Source organism: Alligator sinensis, unplaced genomic scaffold (genome assembly GCF_000455745.1).
Source record: "Alligator sinensis unplaced genomic scaffold, ASM45574v1 scaffold628_1, whole genome shotgun sequence".
NCBI lineage: Eukaryota > Metazoa > Chordata > Crocodylia > Alligatoridae > Alligator > Alligator sinensis.
The window spans coordinates 2434140-2456449 of NW_005841873.1; the positions used below are offsets into that span (position 1 = coordinate 2434140).

The following is a 22310-nucleotide window of genomic DNA, read 5'->3' on the forward strand; positions in this document are numbered from 1 at the left end:
ACTGCTACCCCTGCGTCTAAGGATTTTGTGACCTGGTCGTAGAAGGCCACCAGGTTGGTCTGACAGGACCTGCCTCTAATGAATCCATGTTGGTTGCCCCTAAGCATAACCTCCCCTGCTGGCCCCTTGCAGACATGCGCCAGGATAATTCTCTCAAAAAGCTTACCCAGGATTGAGGTAAGACTAACTGGCCTATAGTTCCCTGGGTCCTCCTTCCTCCCTTTTTTGAAAATGGGAACCACATTGGCCCTTTTCCAGTCCTCTGGCACCACACCAGAGCACCACGAGCGCTTGTAAAGCCGTGCCAGGGGTCCCGCAATGACCTCTGCTAATTCCTTCAGCACTCTGGGGTGGAGGTCGTCAGGACCAGCTGATTTAAATACATCCAGTCCCTCCAGAAGTTCCCTGACTAGATCCTCATTGACCCTAGGCCTGGGTGTGCCTCTCCCGGGGCCTGAGGGGGTCCTGGCGGACAGGCTGATCTGGTCCCTGCTCAGGAAAATGGACGCAAAGAAATCGTTAAATAGGTTAGCCTTGTCATTTGGTGCAACAACCAGATTTCCTAGCGTGTCTTGCAGAGGCCCCACATTACCCGGTACCTACTTTTTGCCCCCTATGTATTTAAAAAAGGACTTCTTGTTGTCCTTGATCTGGGTCGCTAGTCCCAGTTCCATCTCTGCCTTGGCCTTCCTGACCGCCCCGCTACAGCCCTGAGCAACCGAGGTATAGTCTTCCCTGGTGATGGCCCCTCCTTTCCATTGGGTGTATGCCTCCCTTTTTGCTAGGAGACGTTCTCTTATTGAGCATCTGAGCAGACATAAGGTCAAAAGGCATTTATTTCCCCAAACCACAGATAGTTTGGGGGCACTTGATATAAAGTGAACAAAGCATATAAGTGAGGTGCTGCACCTATTCAATATCCCATTGACTTCAAACTGCTTTGCCAGTGCTAAATTTGTCAAATTTGACTTGGCCCCAACAAGGATAAATCATTTCAACAAGATACATGTTGTGATGAGGACCTTATTTCGTTTCTGCAACCGTTTTGCACATTTTCCTAGCATTGAGGCCTCTCCCCCAGACTCTGGCCTAGCTAAATGCCAAGTAGAGCAGGGATTTATCGCCCCACCACCCTATCACAGCTATACCATGCAGAGCTAGCAAGGTGCATCTCAAGACAGAGTTGCCTGGCCCCACATGGACAGTCTCCACAGCATAAGATCATTTACACAAGGAGAGCTCTTGCATGTTTAACATTAAGCACCTGCTTAAATACTTTTCCAAACTGGAGTTGTAACCAGCAGGTGACACTGTCAAAGGAGGAAACAAACTACAGCTGTAGACCATCTTAGTAACATGCAGTATGCCAGGCACACGCTCACAAAACTCAGAGGCATTCATCACATGCCTCTGAGAGAAATGCTGGAAAGCAAAGGGTGCCTCAAAGAACCAATCACACATTTCAGCAAGGAAAGACTATAAGAACAATAGTTCATTTAATCATGATCGTTGCTAAAAGCCATTTCACAATCCTTTCTTCAAATGCATAATCATCTGTACATTATTGCACTCAAGTGGAGGAAGATATATTTCTGCCTGTTTAGTAATTTGGCTAAAAAATTACTTTTCATCCCGGAGCATAAATGGCTATAAAATGGTTTCTAAGCTTTTTTTCCGCAAACAGTCCAAACGATGCTAGTTTCATCCCCAGTCATTTGTAAATGAGCTCCAAGAATCATGACAAGCTAAGAAAGGTTTGGCAGACATTATTCCTCAGGATGAGTTTTATACTTTTAAATAAACATTAAGCTAAAATGAAAAACTTTCTCCTGGAGTACTTGGCTATTTCCTTCTTTGACAGAATGACTAATTTGGTGAAGGAAAGGAATTCAGTGGACATAATATTCTTGGACTTTAAAAAAGCTTTTGACACATCCAGTTTGATAGTCTCATAAGTAACCTGAAGAGATGTGGGGTAGGTAGAAGGATACGTAGGTAGATGAAGAATTGGCCACGTAACCCCAAACAAAGAATGACTAGATCAATGTCACAATAGCTAGAGGTTTCAAGCTGGGGCTTCCACAGGTTCAGGGGCAGGTGTTGATTAACAATTTTACTAATGATTTGGATACAGGACTAGAAAATATCCTCATCAAGTCTGTAAGCGACACAAAACTGGGAGGAACTGCAAATACTTTGGAGGGTTAGAATTTAAAAGGACCTTGATAAAACAGAACTGAGCCAGAGACAACAAAATGAAATGCACCATAGGAAAATGTAACCCAACACCAAGAGAACTAAAACAAGATGCACAAATGCAGAATGAGAGAATTGCTTAGGCAGTAACCCTGCTATGAAGGACCTGGGGGTTCTCACTGATCACAAACTCATCCTGGGTCAGACATGTGACTGTTGCAAAAGAAGCAAGTGGAGGTCTGGGTTGCATTAACAGAAGCATTGCATGCAAGACATGGGACGTCATACACACTTCACTAATTTAGGTTAAATTGCTTTATTGAACTTCTGTCCCAGACCCCGCCTCCAGATTCAAGGTAACTCTCACTGAGGCCCACTGATTTGGGGCTCAGTGAAAACACTGCTTGCAGTTCTGGGCTCTGAATTTTAGCAAGGACATAGAGAAACTGGAAAGACTTCAGAGGAGAGCGACAGATGATAAAAAGCTTGGGAAATAAGATGTATGAGGAAAGGTTGAGAGAACCTGGTATGTTTATTCTGGAGAAAAGAAGATTAAAGGGAGACATGACAGCAGATTTCACATGTTTGAAAGTCTGCCATAGTGAAGAGGGAGAACAACTATTCTCCCTTTTCACAGAGGGCAGGAACCAAAGCCATAGGTTTAAACGGCAACAAAGCAGGTTTCGATTAAAACTCAGGAAAAAAAATACTTTCTTAACCGTAAGGACAGTCAGATAAAGGAACAAGCTGCCCAGGGAAATGATGGACTCTCCAAAGGGGTCTGGAAAAGTGTTTGTCTGAGATGGTTTAGGAATAGCACACTTGCATATTGTAATTTGTATGGGGACTGGACTATACATGACCCTTAACATCTATTCAACCTTTGATTCTATGATTGTACCACATCCCTTGTTTCTTCTAGTGAAAAAAAAGTTGAGAGAGAAAGAGTGAGGGAATACTTGTTTCAAACAAAAACAAAGAACCCCCCCAAATTTTTCATTTAAAACGTTTTATGGAAAAAGCCTATTTCCTTCATTAAAAGTATTTACCCTATTTGGACCAGTTCCACTCATTGTTGAGTAAACCGGAGCGATGAACACATTCCATGAAATCTTGGGTTGTTCACGGGCATCACAGGGCTCTAATGCCTAGATGCCACCTACACCCATGGCTAATACACTCAGTGCTTTCCCGCTCTTCATTTTTATAGTGATGGGTCCAAACTTCAAAGGAATTCAGATCCAGATCTGAACATGGCTCTAAACTTCCAGAGTTGGGCACAACCCTAGTAAATACACAAAGAGTTGCAGATAAAAATCCCAAAATGTAATGGATCTACCATAAATAGTGATAAAGCCAGGAGGAGTTGTGGGCATTCAGAACCAGGCAGTATTGGAAGGTATATAGCATTAGCCATAGACCTTTCTTACTTTTTATTGTAACTAAACTTTTGGTACTCACTTGCCCTTTTCTCCGTAGCTGTCAGTGGCTGACGTTGCAGAAACGATGCAGATCACCAATGGGCACCCTGAAAAATTCAGAGATAAGTGACAGAGTTAGAAACAGAACTGCACTCTATTCCTTCCTTTCACCAAACTTGGCAATTTCATGGGCAGCAAAACAGATGAACGCACAGCTCGGAAACACATGAACTAAGACTCTATCTGCAGCTACATAACCCAGTCACCTGCACACAGACTACCTTTAAACAGAGGGAGACATTTCAATACAAGAGTTTATCCTTTACTCTCAATAGCCAATTAAGAAATTTGGCCTGAATAATGGCCTTTAAAAGGCAGTTGTGGCTATTTTTTTCCTACACATATCAATCCTTTCTTATATCCACTTTTTTTGCTTATAAAATCTCCCTCTCTTCCAATGGTGACCTGTAAAGCATCACCGGGCTCACCTCCTGAGTATGTACTTCCAATCCAAAAAATAATCTTAGAAAATAGAGTCGAGTCTCCCAGGATAAAGATAGTATAGCAATATTAATGTTCAGTTACTCTCTTGAGTGTGACAGGAGTAGGAAGAGACAGTTATGAATGAACTGAAGCAAATTAAGATACCATTCAGATGCCCAATCAGAACACATTTCCTCATATGAATGAATGGGTTGGACTAGCGGCATATGTATTTTTTAGTAAATTATGTTTCCAGAAAGGGCTTGACAATCCCATTGCACTGCCTCCAAGAAGGTGGAAAAAATGTTTTACATGATTATAGAATTATTATACAAATCCTGATAACTGTGCTTCTGCCATCAACAGTAGCTGTGCAAATCTGGCCCAGAGCATGCTGATATCCTGCTGTGCCTCTTCAGCATTGTTATTCCAAGCCACTAGCTGGAGAGGAAGTAAGGTTCCTATTGCCAGCAGTTGTGAACTCGCTCTTAAAGCTCTTTAAATATTAAATTATCTGTCAGGCCCTTCTAAAATGTCTCATGTAATTTAATATAAAATGACAGGTGTTTTTTATCATCTTACAGAATTTAATCATCATGTCCCTGCCAGAGAATTGTAAAAGATGGCTTTAAAAATCATACTGAAAAAGATGATTCTCCATTAAAATCTACAGCTTTTTGCATTAGTTTCTACAAAACGGTCAAATTAATTTCTGTAGAACTTTATTGGATTTATCCTATTAAATGTTATAGGATTGGTCCGTAAGGGTGAACATATAATTTTAGGAAGAGATGCTTAAATTCTTAAATGATTAAAGTCAGCATCAACCCATCCTTCTACATGACAAGGATATGCAACCGCTAACGAATAAAACCTCTAGGTTTTGCTTCATACCTAGCTAACTTGTGTGAAATTATTCCTCATTAACGTAAGTGGGTCCTTAGTCTGAAAAGCGCCAAGCTGAAGAGTGCATTGCAATGTCTAAAATATTTTTGAGAACCATCAGTTGGGTTTATTGGGGAAAAAACCACACATAGGAAAATCCTCGCCATTCATGTAAAAATCCTACCCATTCATATCTGATGCCTAGAACAAGTCCATTCACCTGTTTAAGTGTTGGCCACTGAAGTGGGGCCCATATGCCTTTACGTGAGCCCTGCTCTTGGGAGTGCCAAAAGCCCAGATTTTTACTATTGCAAGCGCGGCGGAGTAAGAGTATGCATAATGCTGTAATCAGGTGGGACAATTACAGCTCATGTAAATAAATCTGAAGAAGTTGGCAAATATGAACCCTTACTTGACATCATAAGAAGAAGAAAGATGCAGTGGTTTGGACGGGTAACAAGAAGAACTTTGAACCCTTGCCAGTACCATCCTGCAGGGTGCTGTGGACGGACAAAGAGGAAGACCTAGGATGAGCTGGACCACCAAAGTCACCAACTGGATGGGATAAAAATTGACTGACTGTGTAAGAATTATTAAAAAAACGGGTGGAAGAATGAAGGAAATGTATTGCTCCATCAAAGGTGCCCCAATGGGCGGTGTGGCTGCGGAACACACTGGCTGAGTGAAACAAATCTGAGGTAGCTTTAGTCTAGCTATTTTAGATACCAAGAGTATCTATTTTAGTGGAATATTTAGCTATAGTGGAATATTTTAGATTTCACTACTTGTGGAAGCAGGGGTTGCACAAACCAGCCTGGTACTCCAGGTATTTATTCAGCCATTGTGGTTTCACTTCTGCTGAGACGCAGAGTACCTAGATTAAATCTTACTCAAATACAACTATATATACCAGACCCTCGGCCCAGTTTTTGTTGCTTGAGGTGAACAGTTCTGTGGTGCAAATTCCCTTCCCAGGGCAAACAGGCACCACAGAGGCTAACCCGTCACGTGTGCTAATAAAGCTTGTGCTTACTCTATCTTACCAGCTTGCCTGTTTTCCAGGCAAACTTCAGATATTCGGAGGCTTTAACTTGATTGTTTATCAATTTTAAACTGCAGCGAAGAAGAAAATTAAATACAGAGTTCTTGGCAAGATAATAAAACTTATGCAGATAAAATGTAGTGCAGTCATCTGGATAACAAGAACAGTTAATTCAATGAATGTAAAATGGTCTTCAGCCTACAGCACCGTGTTTCTCCTTACTTTACATTAACAGGATTTTAAAAAGATAGGTTGGGGTGGAAAGCGGCATGAGGCTCGTGTTACTATGAAGCAAATACAATGTTCTAAGAAAAACGCAGTCAAGAAATGCTAAAAGGATTAGAAACAAACATGGTCAGCTGAAGGGGATCAGAAGACTTGATCTGGACTGAAAAGCTGCCATGGGCTATATATTCCAAAAAAAATTAAATGTGTTTTCTTAATCCTTGGTCAGTATGTAACAATTTTCAACTCGCTATAAGATTCAGATAGCATTCAAGGACAGTTTATTCTAGCAACACAACGGGAAAGGTGCTAATGCTGTGCTAGTGCTGTTTATTACCCATGTAAGAAATAGAAGTCACATTTTATATGGTGCGTAACATTTCGCAGTTGCATTTTACAAAGATGTACACTGCTTCTACCTCCCATATTCAGATTTATGTAGTAAGCTGTACTTTTGGGTATGCAGTACCAAACACAGACCACCATAGTATGCTCCGCTGTTGGCCAACTGATGGTACTTGCAACATGCACTATCAGAGCATGTCACACAATACAGCATATGCATAATGATGTATGGGTCCACATGGCAACAGATATTTCGGATACCGTACCCTCAAAGTTTGGAGAAGGTGTGATCTGAATTTGAACTTCACAGCTTGGAGCTATCTGTACAAATGGACTTAAACCGTCACTCTAAAACCCTCTATATTAAGCAAGCTGAGATATACATTCCAGGTAAAAATGTATATCTTAGGCCTTTTCTAATGTGACTCTGGACTCTCACCAATTAAGCAGGGACAAGCACTCAGCTGGTATCTTAATCAAAGCTTACCTTCAGGTTAGGTACAGATATTTGGGGAGATTGTGGGGAGGCTAAACTGCATTAAAAAGGGCCATGTGAGCTAACTTAGTTCACCCAGGTGCAGACCTTACACTTAGATCCCTACTTAGGTCGATCCAAGTGCAAATTATGCAGAAGTTCCAGGTAGGTTGGATCAGTCAAAAAATGGCTGACCGGATCCAAGTTACCTGTACCTTGGAGGTAGTCTAACTTAGATTGGGTGCAGCGGGGGCTGGGAGAGCCCAGCTACTGGCCCCAGCCCCAGGGCTGCACCTTTCCTTGTCCATCCCCACCAGCTCCCCATGGACTCCGCTAGTCCCACCTGATCCTGCCACACCATCCTGGGCCCCACCACATCCTCCACAGACCCTGCTAACTCCCTCAAGCTCCCCACTGGACTCTGCAATTTCCCCAATCACTCCAACCCCCTGGTGGACCCCACTAATTTCCCCAATCCCTCCTTGTGGACCCCACAAGCCTTCCCAAACTCCCCTGTGGACCTGGCTACCCCAGATCCCTCCAAGATCCCCCACTAGCTCCCCCATCTTGACTTCCTTTAGATTGAGTGGCCATTTTTAAGGTGATCAGACCTCCCTCTAACCTCCCCAAATGCCTGTATGTACCCCTACAGTTAAGAATCTAGTAAAACTATTTCTATTTGGGCGTTTGTTTCCAGTCCCAACCCTTGCAAAGGTGTCTGAAAATGAATACCCCACCTAGGGAGGGAAAAAGCCATGCAAATGTTTGGCACCTCAAGGTTCAGTTTGAGGCAGTGATTTTTCCAAATTGGTCCTTCAGGCTCGAGAACTAAGAGTGTATCTATACTGCAGGCTCCAGAGAGACCTCCAAGCTAGCTGAGGTGCCAGAAGCAGTCCAGTCACAGCAGCATGGGTTAATTTAGCGTACTTCTCAATAAAATTAGAAGCCTACACTGAGCTCAGGGCTGCCATGGCTAGACCATTTCAGGTATCCAACCTGGTTCATTCATAGCTAGTTCAGATGTCTCTATGCTGTAGTTTCTACTACAGCCATATCCAAGGTTACAATCCATGTGAGGTAACCAAGCACAAGGGACCCAATCCCTTTAGGCAAAATTCCCATTGAAGCCAAATGGGGTTTGGTTTCTCATAGACCTAAAATTAAGTGGTAGTTATATATTGCTAACAAAGAAATGTGGTACTTTGACACGTCCTTCATGTCGCTGTCTAGTTCCCATGCACTTTATATTTCTGAGGTGCTGACAAAATTTAAAATTGAAAAAAACCTTATAATATTTCAATCCACTTCCTTGGACTTTCTTCTATGTGGAGAGAAAAAACAACAGAAGTAGTAAGGAAGCTTTTCTATAGAAAACCTATGGACAGTTATTAACTCTAAGACGTTTATTCTAAATGTTCAATGTTACGTACAAAATTCAGAGAAGCATCAAGCACAAACAAAGAACATTTCTTTGAAATGCATGGAAAAATGTATTTATTGGTATGATGCAGGAAAGACAAGTCTCCATTTTGTTTGGCAAGGAGTTAAATCTCAGTTCCTATTCCCCTCCTCATCCATATCTCTTGGCTTGTCGAGGGATACTGGAACTAGCTCAGTTAAACAGCAACAAATAAGCAGGCTTTAAATGGATGGAATCTAACCATCCAAGACAAAATATCCTAGTTCTAAGAAAAAAATCTAAGGGACTAGAAAATGATCTGCAATGCGGGAAACATGTTCAGTTCAAATTCCACGGTAGTAACGTCCCACACAACAAATTAGATCATCAATGTCCTAACAAACAGGTGTGAAGGAAAAGTTATTTTTAAAGTTTGATATATTAATCTATATCCATTATGGTGAATCACCAAGGCAACAAAGTGTTTCCCCAAACAATCTCAAAGTAGTGTTCAAGGTATCATCATCTTCCTAGAACTGATCTTTTTAGAATTACTGGCAACTGCAGGTTTCTAAGTAATTGTAGCACCTTTGAAACTGAAGATAATGAAAGCCTGGGACTAAAGGCTCCAGTTGACTCAGGGCATTGGGTAGTCTGATTATTTGATCACTGTTGAACTCCTTTCACCAAAGTAATTTTTTCTGAAACATCAGAGTATCCGCTAGGATATTAGTCATACGCAATCAAGAGCTTCCTTGTCCGGTCTTGCCTTAAGTTCCAGCTTTGTATTAATACAGATCCTGTCAAATTTTACTCACGCGTGTAGTCCAATATGCTTATATAATAAGGACTGTTTGCCTGGGTTTGTTAAATCAGGCCCATGTCATTATGCCAGAAACTGTAAGTATGCAAAAGCTGGATTTCTTTCCATTTAAGATAAAACTGACGGATAAAGAAAGAGGCATCTTACTTTGACTAGTATGAAACCAACCAGCTCTGCCTTCAATCACTGAAATTCATTTGGGCTGGTATTTATGAGCAACTGAGCCACGCAAGTAAAACTGGCCACTTGGGTCAGACATCTAGAAAGTCACATCAAAGACAAACAGGTTTCCCTTGCTTTGTGCTGTACATGCGTTTCTGGAAAACGACGCATAACTCAAATTTGCATAAAGGGAACCCACTTTACAATGTAAGAAATGCATCCCAAGACCTCGACTGTACTGACCCCCAGACCCATTTCTACCACTCTTACAAGACAATTTTGGTACTCACCAACACCAGACAGTACACACAAGCACAGGGTGGTGGTGAATGTTACCATAATGGGGATGGCAACTGCAGAAACACGTGTCGCAGACAACGAGCGAGGAGCACAGATCCACACAGAAGACTATATTTTGATGCACGTCACTCCCACAATGCACTGAACAAAGCACCTGACTATTGGCTTCCACCACATTGATTGCATAAGAGTGAATTTACCTTTCATATAATGAATTTTTGGTATAAAAAGGGTCATCGTATTAGAGCGAATTCGCACATACAGAACCCACATAAAGCGAGGGAAACCTATATATTAATGTCCCAGGGCAACAAGATAACAAGTGAACCTCTTTTGACAACTGCATTAGTGCAAACACTAACTTGCTGTCTCCCTACGGCTGAATGCTGATTAGTTGGAATATTGTTGCAATATTTTTCAACCTTTCTAATGCTCTACTGTTATGACAGCAATCTGTCCTCCTTGTTAACAGATGGATAACACAGCTCCCGCATGGAAGTCTGTCAAATGGATGCCACCAATGAAAGCCTCAGTCAAGTGAGAAAAGTGCAGATGTTTGTGGAGGAAATAACTGGGTGTGGTTCTTTTGCCTAACGGTGCCATCAGGGACAAAATTTTCATGTCTCCTGTACAAGCTGAGCCACAGTTCAGCTCTTGACTTAGCCATTCACTTCACCCTTATTTCACAGCCAAGTGTCTTTTCCGAGAGCTGAGAGGGCTTTGTTAATATGTGTAAATTCATTCCAGAGCATGTATTTCCCCACCACAATACTTCTATCATGTTCATGAACCAGCACCCCAAATCAAAGCTGTGTGCGCATTAGAACATGAGCCCAAAGATCCGTTAACACATTGCTGCGGAAGGCAGTTTTGACAGGGCTGATTTTTAAACACACATTTCCAACCCTGTGCAAAGCCAGAATACTAGCAATAAAAAGAGTTGCAAACTGATATACCCAGGTGTCCTCAGCATTCCTGACCCTTTCATGTCCCCATAAGCCTACTATGAAAGTGACATACAGGAACATAATAGGGCTGTGTGAAGTGGGCCCTATTCAATTTGGAATCGGCCCGAATCCGGGGCAGTGATTTGATTCATTGATTTGGATCACTGTCCCTGATTCGATTTGGCCAAATTCAAATCTGAACGTTCAACGCTGATTCGGAGAATCAGCAATTCGGCCATAGACACAGCTTTAAATGTTTTTTCTACATACCTCAAGGTACCAGTGTGACTTGTGAACGCTGCGATGCTGGGGCACATGGAACATCCCACAGGAGCGCGCGGGGGGCCTCCACATGTTCGGCGGCAAACCCAGAAGTACTTCTGGTCCACTTCTGGGTCCGCCGGGGAGCACGCTGGGGGGGGCCGCCCACACCCAGGAGGCACCAGTCACCGAGCTGGGGGGGGGGCAGGGGGCAGCTCCCCACGTGCTTCCTTGCAGACTCAGAAGTAGACCGGAAGTGCTTCTAGTCCACTTCTGGGTCTGGTGCCGTGTGTGCTGGGGACCCTCCCCCACCCCGTGCTCCTGTGGGATGCTCCATGCACCCCAGCATCACAGCATTCACGAGCCGTGCTGGTACCTAGAGGCACGTAGAAAAAACATTTAAAGCTGCATCTATGTCCAGATTGCCAAATCTTTCCAAATCTCTCCGAATCGATTCAGAGGATTCTGATTCGATTTGGAGAGATTAAAGGGTCCTCTGATTTGATTCGGACTTGGAGATTCGGCCACCGAATCAGGCCGAATTTCCACTGAATTGAATCAGGGACCAAAAGTTTGCACAGCCCTAGAACATAAATACTGAAAAAAGAAAAAAAAAAGTCCATTATAAACAGCACCATCCATGATCGATTCAATGGATGTCAGAGCCAAATTACAGACAATGAATAGTAGTAGCACAAACTCCAAAGATACCCCTGGTATTTGTCAGGTGATAAACAAGCTGGGTGATAAACTTGACTACTCAAATTATTTCAGGGCTCTTTTGTCACATTTTCAGGAGTGACATGATGTCAGATGTGATTAAGAAAACCCAATGGCCAATTCCAATGCATATTTCTCCATGCTGCACCTTAAGAGCTAAAACAAAACAAAACAATTTCCTCACAACCTGATTTGTAATGACAGATATGCATTTCTTGAAAGATTTTACTTGTCTCAGGTGGAACAGTTGGAACTCTACTTTTTAAAAGCTACCTGAACTACCTGGAAGGATCTTCGTTGCAAATACTTCATGAAGCAATGCACTGTTGTGTTTTGGTTTGGATGCTGTGTTTTTTCTGCTGCCTGTCTCATCCAGTTTCTTAGCTATATTCATGGGAACACGTCTGTCTCATATTACTCCTACCAGAAAGATCAGCGTTAGTACGGAAAACCCTTCTATCTCTGTCCCTGGGTAGACCCTTCTACACTCGGCTTCCTAGTGCATTTAGTGTCCCACATCTATTTTGACTGCGGGCTCCTAGGGCAGGACAGTGGGCCTGATCTTGCAAATTGTGTTCACAATACCACTAAAACCACTTTTTAGCAGTTTTATTGTGTAAGGTTGGGTTCAGGTCGGCATTTATTGTGTCAGGCTGCCACAGTTTAAGTCAAATCATTGTCCTAATTATTACAATAATATGGAAATATATCAGGTCATATTGCAGTAGGTGGAGGGACAGGGCAAAATTGAACACCAGCACTACTCATGTGAGTTATCTTTACTTGGTAGTAAAGAGAACTTGGCAGGACTGGAATACCTTGGTTTTCCTACTCTGAGTCTACATGGGAAACATGTATTCTCAAGCAAAACGTGTTGATCAGAGGTGCCAGCTTCCTGAATCAGAAGTCATGTAGTGAACCTTAATTAGTGCTGCTGAGTCCTGGTGCTGCACAAAATGGCTGTACCGCTTCTGGCTTAAGGAGCAGCCTGTCTAGACTGGCACCACATGTTTAAGGATGACACTCGGGAGCATGAAAAATTGACCATATCAACACAATCTTAGTTTCTCACGCAACACTATGCAGACCATGCTTACTTAACAAAAAACGTTTGCATTGTGAGTAGTGACAAGCTTGCATCATTGAGCATACAAATCATAAAAGAATATATTTTCACCTGACAGTTAATGATAAATTGTATAGAAAGATAGTTAGCGATGTTAGTCTGAAGATAGGCAGAAGGTAGGACAGGGTGACACGTCATACACTAACTCTTACAGAGAGGCAAGAGCTTTCATAGGCAAGAGTCTACCTCCTCATGGTATCTGAAGGAGACTCTCACCTACAAAAGCTCACACTACTTGAAATGAGTTATCCTATAAAGTCCCACCCTGCCCTGCTTTCTGAATCATTTGTACATGAAATAACTTAATAAAAATTGCTACTATAAGTAAAGCTACCTATGAATGAGATTCCAATTCTAATTATTTATATTAATTCATATTTCTGTTGCATTTCCAAACAAGAGCCAGGTGACACTTGACCATTTTCTTTTCCATAGACTTGTGAAAAGACTATTTTATGTCAGCCCATTTGGATTTGCATTATCTGAGTCTTGGGCTGAGGTTTGTTTTGAGATTTTTGAACCTAAGTTTCTTCTTGTAACTTCAACTCCAAATTATGAATTGCCCCAAGTTTCTCAACATTGCCCCAAGTTTCCCTGTACAGAGTTGTGATTTTATAAACATGATCCAAAACACTTAGAGTTTTTCTTATGATACCTGGTTTCTCTGCAAATATTTCACACAACTCTTCTGAAAGCTCTACAGAATGGCTTCAAAATGTTTGTATCAACTAACAGCTGTAAGGAATGCCATTGGCATGCAAACTGGCCATTCCCTAAGGAACACAACTGATTTTAAACTAATTAGCCTAAGGATGCATTCCATAAGTCTTTAAGTAAAATTAATTAACAGAAAGTTGACGTGAAGCTAGGTGGTAGAATGCACAGCTGTCATTAGTCAATACTGTCCTTTTAATTTGCATTAACCTTGCAGTCTCCAGGAGGGAGGGAAAAAATCTTACTAGCCCCAGGTTCGATTAAAATCAACCAGGTTAACACATCTGCTGGGATCCTAGGATTCAGCAGCATCAAAATTTGGCACCACATTTTGGCAGTTTGATGGAATACTAAAGTAAGGTTAATTTCAAGGTGAAAATGGCTGATCATAATGTATAAAAACAAAAAGGATAATAGCAATGAATAATCGTTAGATGTGAACATTAAGCATGCATGAAGACTGAAGCTTTGGTCAGTAACTTACTACACTGTTCCATTCAACCAGACTTGCTTCTCTGATCTCTTATCCTCAGGGTCCCTATTTCATCTACAAATTCAGACTCGAGACCAAATTCAATCTGAATTTGTACAACTGGGTGAATTAGGTTAAGATCATGTACAGTGCAGTTCTGTTTTTTACTAGTTTTACAGTGGTAGTAGCTGCCTGAATCCATACAGCCAGGCACGGATTATGGAGGATGGGAGCAAAGGCTGCAAAATATGTCTCCCTTTCAAAAAATTCCAGCCATTTGTGCATTCTTCTAGGGATTTCTATTGGTCTCTTTGGGTGAGTTTCCTACTTGTATTGTCACCCCATACAACAGAAAAACTAGCCAGCGAGGAACGTTTAGGAGCCAAGGGGAGTGACACTAGATCAGGGGTGAAAGGGGATCATAGCTTGTGCACTCAATTAGCAATCATGTAAACAGCGATAAGAGTTAACTGCCCCCGCAACAAATAAAAGTGTTTGTATACCCCAAGGACTTTCATTAGTTGAAAAGTTACTGGGCATTTCTACACGTGCCTCCAACTGCGTAGTTGTTACCACACTGTCATTTAGTATATGCTTTAGCAAGGGCTAAATGACTGTGCCGTAATTGCCATTACTGCACAATCCCAGCGGCGCACAGATCATTTCCAACCCTACTGGACAGTAGCAATGAGCTACTACATAGTACTATATAGTAGCTCATTGCTATTGTGCAGTAGCCTGGGTGTCACGGTTCATGCCTGCCAATGCTACTTCGCCATAGCGATGAGCTACATTGCCAAAGCTCATCAGTACAGCGACATAGCGTCTCGTGTAGATGTGCCCGCTTATTAGCTGCCATGTCCAATTAACACCAGCTATTTTGTCTAGGATGTTTTCCAAGGTGACAGACAGTGCTGTAAGTGAACTTGATATTCCTAACCTTTTGCAAAGAAGCAATGATGCCCCAAAAAAAGGGTAACTAATTAAGCTACAGTTTGCTCCCCCCCTGTTTGAAAGAGATCATGTATCCCTTGGATGTGTATCCAAAGACCCTTTGAAGAAAATTGGCTAGAACAAGATTATAAAAAATGGAAAAGAAAATGATGAGCAGAATAAAAAGGTCATGCTAAAAAAAAAATGTAAAGCAGGTTGCAGTTGAAACACATGTAAATGAATGGCATTCTGCTATCTAGATCTGCAGCATGCAATAGGTATTATATATTCCAATTATGTCTGCAGTAGGTCTGTATTATTATTATAATTGGTTTTGATTCAGCTTTCAAATGATTCCATGGGGAAAAGATAATGCATGTTTTTAAATATTTTTAAAATTATCCGTAATTATTCAGATAGTCTCTTCTTTGATACATTTTCATAGTCGTCCTTTTGTCTCTGTGTATCAGTTTCTTTTTTTTTCTTTAATTGTGGAGCTTTGTCAAGTGTCATTCACATATCTCTAGAACAATGACAGTAAGATTTTTTTTTTGTGTTGTGCAAAGAGTTTTGAATAAAATATTCACCATGCAGGCAACTCATAGTTTGGGTCCTGTATTTGAAGTCGTGAATTGCTGTCTGTGGGATTCCAGTATCCTAGGATCAAATACAATACTGTGCAATTCAAAATAATTTATATACCAAATACATACTATACAAATGATATGGCCAGGATTCATACATGCAGCATCACTGCAGGTTTTAAGAAGATTCATGGGAAAATGTTGCTGAACACGTACCCCATCCAATTCCATAGTAATATAAATGCTTGCTCTCTTCTGACCCAAACACTTTGATCACCATGCTGTAAAGATGAAATCCTTCCACCAGCATCCAAGCAAAAGCACTCAGGAAGAAGAAATGAAGTAGAATGGCCAAGATTTTGCATGGCACCTAAAATATGAAGGAAACAAGAAAAAAGTCAAACATCTTGATGACTTTTTCCCAGTCTTGTTTTTTCTAGGTTGTATTGCTAAACAAAAATTCACTGGAGTAAAAAAAAATGCAAGAAAAAATAACAAAGAGTATAACATTTTGAGCTGGCTTCAAAATACTAGTCCTCTTAAAGGTTCCTAATCCCCCCCCCCCAAAATGCCAGGTTGTACTACCCAACCCAATAAACTGTTGCTCTGTTTATTCCAGATGCATCCAACATGGCAGTAAAGTCGATGAGGATTTTAGGATGTTCTAGAGGTGATGGAGTGCAAGGTAAATAACAGACATTAAGAGAGATGGAAATGAAGGATTTTTTCTGGCTTGTGATGAGAGAAGGAATTATAGGGTTCAAGCAGTATCTCCACTGAAGGTTTGGTGAGAGTAAGTGGAAGAACTGACTTTCAGGGGAAATCTGGACTCCCTCGAGTGAAATGTAATATTTATCTCAGTCTCTAACTCGGGTTACTCCTTCATCCACTGTTCTTCACAGTAAACACAGGACAACGTTTGGATTCAAACATATTGTATTTCAGATGTGTCTATTCCAATTTCACTTAACACCTACAATTAATGAAGTGTCTTGGGAGATTTTAAATTGTGTCACATTTGGGTTATAATAAGCCATAATTTGGCCATGAGCCATATCTGCCTTATGGCAGTAATCTAGTTTAGTTTGGCTTGTACAATTATCTTCCCAGTTTGCCATAGCCTTCATTTCCCAATATACAAAACTGTATTTGCCAGGAACACGACTAGTAGCAAAGGCAGAAGATTAGGAGCTGATCCCTACCAGAGTTTTTAAGACCACTTAAATCCCCTTTAAGACTATTTAAGTCCTCATCCATAGCTCAGTGAGTGGTAGAAATTCTGGAAATAGGGAAAGCACAGACTTTTGTGTCAGGCCCACACCACTCAAGAAGTAAGACCGTTCACCCTGGATAAGCAGGAATAGTAAATTCCGTTTCAAGAAGTTGTTTTGACGAGAAATAAAAGCAACTGCAACAAAAGGAGAAATGTCAATACTACGAGAAAGTATTTGAAGTGGAGACACTCTTCTCAGATCATATTTATAGCTAAACTCATGGGCTTCAGACAGAATACAGGTAATGCAAGGATGTGCTTTTAATTACCGGGTTTCTTTACAGGCCGTCATAACTTCTCTCACCAACTGTTCCCCAAAGAGATCATTATAATTTTCTACTAAACCCTTATGAAAAAAAACAAAGCCAAATCCCACATTATTCTCCACTTGCACACAGAACACCGTCCTTTTGCCACCAGTTTGCTTTTTCAAGGATGACTTATCACAAGGCAGATGCAATTGCCAATGATCTTACTGCAAGGCACCCTTGGTTAGTATGCTTTCAGTTTAAGTATATTTTAAGACCCCTTTTTGGAAAGAATCCCAGAGATATCTGAATACTGCATCTTCCTGGCATGCTGATGAACACGGCAGTGCTTTGCAATCACAACATCCATCAAAAGGCTTCTTAGATACCTATTGACTTTCAGGAGGCTTCTGCTTGTTTACACAACACTTAAATGAAAAGACAAAAAAGCAGTTTTTATTTTCCTTTTCGGTGCCCTTCCATCACCTGGGCAAAGCACACAGTAAGACTCCAATTGCTCAGATACCTCTGTGCTGAAATATTGTTGCCAAGAGGAACCAACGTGCTGCCTCCGCTCCTTCAAATGTTAATTAGCAGTTCTCTTTGTTACATTTGATTAGCTGCCATGTGATGGCATTTCATCCTTTCTGTGGGTGTTTTGGGACTTGATAGTGTAATCAAAGTTTGGATTTGGTTGACGTAGGCAAGATCAGGAACTGTCCTGCTATTCTTGCGCTGCTTCCAAATCAGCATACAAATTAATTTTAATAATGATACAGCGGGTGTTTTGAACTGTGTTGGTGATCTTTAATTGCAATTGCCTGTTTATTGACAAAACGCCCTGGTTACTGTAAAAATATTCTGGTTAAGTTCTTCATCATAAACTCATGGGCCAAAGTATAAAATGGAGCATATTCCAACACCCTGTTGTTTTCACAGGAAAGCTGCCCCAAAAGAAAAGCATACAACAGAAAACTGACCTACAAGACAGGCTTGATCTATCAAATAAGAACTGTCTGACGTGCCAGTCAGAACACAATTCATAAGCCAAGCAAGAAAAAAAAATCCATTACAGCATCAATAAGTTCATCCAAGGTATGTAGTACATCCTCAGGTATCTGAACCCTGGGTTTTCCAAACAGCCACATTTTTTTCACTAACTTGTAAGTGCTGGTATTGTGTTACAAACTGTTCTCTCTTTTTCTTTATTTAATATGGAACCACATCTCTACTCTGAAGTTTGATACAGTACTGTGACTTGTAACTGTGGTATTGTATACTCTTCTCTCTCAAGCTTAAGATGTGGTATAGTGTCCTCTCTAAAACTACAATCCCTTTACATTCATTCCTACGCATTAATCTAAGTGTCTTTTGTAGTAAAAGACAAGTCATCTTTTTGAAGAAGTGGCAAAACTCACAGCAGCTGTTCACAGTACTAGTATTATGTTACAATTATATATATGACTATATTACTGTTGTCATTATATTATGTTTTATTAAAGCAAGAAAACCAGTATTTTGTATCAGAGTTCAAATACGAACAGGTCTGTGTTACTGCAGCGTATAGCATAGCCTGCTCTGGTTGAATGATCTGACACACGTTCCTCATCACTGCCAGACCCGTGATTGATTGTTGGGTTGGCTGGTATAAACAAAAACCCGGTCCAACCAGGGAGGAAGGTTCATAGTGCTCTGGTTGTTAAGAAGAGTAAGGCAGTCTAGCTACTGCATCAATAAAGGCATTGTGTGGCTGGGTGGGAAAGAGATGCCAGAAACAGTGAATGGCTGAACAAAGCCAAACCAATATAGAAGCAAAAGAACTTCTGATGGATGCAATGAAGAGACGCAATATGACCAGTCATCTGGTACATAAAATACTACATAGTGGGCACGTCTACATGAGATGCTAACTGCACAGTAGCCAAATAATGCTACGCAGTAGTGCGTTACAGCCCAAACAGTGCTAATGCACTACTACACAATATTATTAGGCTACTACTGAGCACTAGCATCACTAAAAAGGTGTTCACCAGCACTACCGCACAGTAACTCCAGTTACTGCACATTTATTTAGTACTTGATTATACAAGTACTAAATAAATGTGCAGTAACCATTGCACAATAGCATCCTGTGTAGATGCTCCCACTATCTAGAAAAGGAAAGTATTTCTGCTATGTTTCATTTCCACAGGCCCAGCAGCTCAGTGCCCAGATATCAGCACTTCTCAGAGGTGGATGTTCACTTAGGCAAACTTTCTAAAATCCAGTTTATGATAATGCTTGCAACCCAAGGAGCAGTTTTGTCCAGGCATAAAGAAATCTATGAAACTGTCCGCTCATCATAACTCCACACACTGCTGCACTAATCCTTTGGCCCTGAGTTTAGGTAAGACACCCACTGGATTATAGCAGAAACAAAAGTAATATGTTTTTTTTCCTCTTATGGTTTCCTTTTCTGTCTACGGGTTAGTATTATTCTGAGGGAAGGAGTGAGAACAGTTCGAGCTGTAGAGCTACAAAGGATTAGATGCATATTGAGTTACGGCAGTAAAGTATAATGCTATACACAACACGTAGGTCACTGTAGTTTTCACTGTACAGCTCGAGTCTAACTACGCTTGCTTTTCCCTTGCAAAATATACACCGCTTTGGAAGTTGCTTCATCAGCTGCATCCAGATGTGCAGGCATGTGTGGTTTGTGGTGCCACAAGTCTCTTTGTAGCACCACAAACTGCATGTCCAGAACATTAAAATGGAGGGGGTCTGCAATTCTAATAGCAAAAAAACTAGCGTGGTGCACATCAGAGGAGCATGCGCCAGCAAACACAGAGGCTTGGGCCTTCCCGGAGATGCTCTGGCCAGCAGCCACTCCTTTAGTTGTCCCCTGGCTCCTCCAGCATGCTGAGAGCCAGGAGGAACAGGGAAAGGGCAGTCTCCCCGAAGCATGGCAATTCACCCCACACACGCAGGGGCGTGCACTGCAGCAAAAACTAGCAGCACAACTTTACGCACAACTTTACGCCGCTGCTATTTTTGCTGCTGCATGAGGATGCACCCATTGTGAAAACTTTAAGGCTTAACATTTTTAATCCCACTTTGATACATGAGATTCTCTTAAAGGACACTTGTGTTCTCTTGTGCATGACAAGATCCGAAACACAGCACAGCGAGTTTGATTGAGCAAACAAATTCATCTCGTAGTGACAGGGCTTGGGAAGTTATTGGGCTGTCATTTGGTTGGCAAAGATGCTTGATAGGCCTGTCAGCACCATCAGAAAACATTCTATATGCAGAAGCTGCTATCACTTGGGAAAAAATATCTTGGCTTTAGGATTAATTTTGTAGCAAAAGCAGTAGGAACATGTTATTCCAGTTTATCTGGTATTAAGGGTAAGATTTTTTTTTTCTTGCCCTAAGTTTACTACAAAGATCTCAATACTGTTAAGGGAAAGAATTGCTCCATTTTATAAGTGTACATCCACTGAATACGTTTTTGCCTACCCTCCAAATGGAAAATTACTGTAGTAGGCAGTGTGAATGGGTAGGTAATGTAACAGATCTGCTCAACTGGCCCAAATACTGGGTGTTCATGCTGCTATATTTGCTCTCAAAGATTAAATGCCCAGACCCCAGGTGATAGGGGAGGAAGAGAAGACACTTTAAGGGCAACACCAACCACGAGGATGGTAGTTTCAGGAATGGCACTGCTCCATCATGACTGTCTGTTCAGATAACATCGCTCCCAGGGCATTGCTATACTTTTCTTGGCTACACTGAACAAACTCAGAGTGTAAAATTAATAGACTATATTCTTCTGAACTAAGCAGGCTTATCTCTAGCAGAAACAGAAGCAGCAGTGAATCACGGCATCTAAAATAAACACTTTCTTTTCCCATGGTATCATCCAGCCTATGCAATTAAAACAGCAATTAAAGAAAATCAGTGTTAAAAGTAGAGCAGTAAGAGTAAGAGCAGAATATGTAGTAAGAATATAAGAATAAAGAAAGGATGAACTACAAGATCAAGGCTCTCAAGCCATCTAACTGAACACTAACTATAAATAATAATGTTGTTAATATGCCTTGAGTGCTTTTCATATGTAGGTCTTAAAGATATATACCATATTGTGTCCCTACAATTATTCCTAATTTATATGCGATGAAAATGAGACGCAAATTAAGTGACATGTTCAGAAATGACATCTCAAACACTTGGCAGGATACAGGCCTTGGCTCTTACGCTACATGTAGCACGCATTTCTTATGTCTTACTATGGACTGTACTTTTAAAAGGAGTCAACTGCATAACTCCTGCAGAGGCAGTGGCCATTTTATGCTAAGATTCAGCCTTCTGCAGAAGAGACCAACACATTGTGTTTTCTTGGGGAAACTATATAATTTTATATTTTGCTGCTCTCACTGTAAAATAAAGTTTGGCTAATGACCAGAAGTGGTTGGGGGAGGGGGGGAGCTGATCATGGAACAACATAACTAAGTGCTAATTCCTTGGGCTCACTCGCTTACCCCTACCTCACTTGTATATCTGGGAATTGAATAAAGATCAGTAAATAAATGAAAATGCCATTAGAGGGTGAGCAATGGCTACTTTCCAGCCCTGACTTGCTGCCAGAATGAAAAATTAGGCTCAAAGAGGGAGAAATGAAATAAATGTTGAAAAAAAATTGGAAAGGAAGGAAGGAATTATCCTGAGATTGACTTGGAGCAGTTTGCTACTTTAACTTGCATCTAGTGCTCCGACTAAACAGAGGAGCTGGAAATACCTGCAGCCAAAAATAAAGTGGAAAATGAAAATAGATTTGAGTACAAATGTTGAAGGCTAAAAGGCTGATTTTCTATTGCCACTGGCACCCGAAGGTCTCAGTTCTCTGTTGCTTACACATTGCCTACAGTGTAGAGTGGGTGTAAAATGCTACCTTTCTGATTTGGTAGCTTTTCTTATCCCCTTTACACTGGTGTAGAGGACGGGACAAAGTGGAAAGCAACAGAATATTACCCTCTTCGGATGCAGACTTCTCCCAAGTGTAAGGAGCTCACAACTGCAGTATGCCCAAGCAGAGCTGCACCAGTTGAAGTTAACATCAGACATTAAAAACAATTTAGATAAACCAGCTGAAGAGTTTGAGATAACAGACTACTTTTTCCAGGCAGACTTATTTCAGTTCAGTTTAAGTCTATTTCATAAAATGTTCTAGTTCAATCGAAATACGCCACTACTAAATGGAAATTAGTGTCTACACAGACGCTTTGATCATTTTT

At 41.2% G+C, this 22310-nt stretch overlaps 1 protein-coding gene across 4 annotated transcripts in view; it reads right to left on the bottom strand.

The window, feature by feature from the left end:
- Positions 1–22310, bottom strand: part of ADGRD1 (adhesion G protein-coupled receptor D1) — a 247145-nt gene that overhangs the window by 60420 nt on the left and 164415 nt on the right. For all 4 annotated transcript variants that reach the window (XM_025195694.1, XM_025195696.1, XM_025195701.1 and 1 more), the window contains 2 exons: positions 15730–15883; positions 3658–3724 (listed from right to left, as the gene is read on the bottom strand). In XM_025195694.1, coding sequence (XP_025051479.1) covers positions 3658–3724; positions 15730–15883 — 221 coding nt within the window. The remainder of the gene's footprint in view (positions 1–3657; positions 3725–15729; positions 15884–22310) is intronic.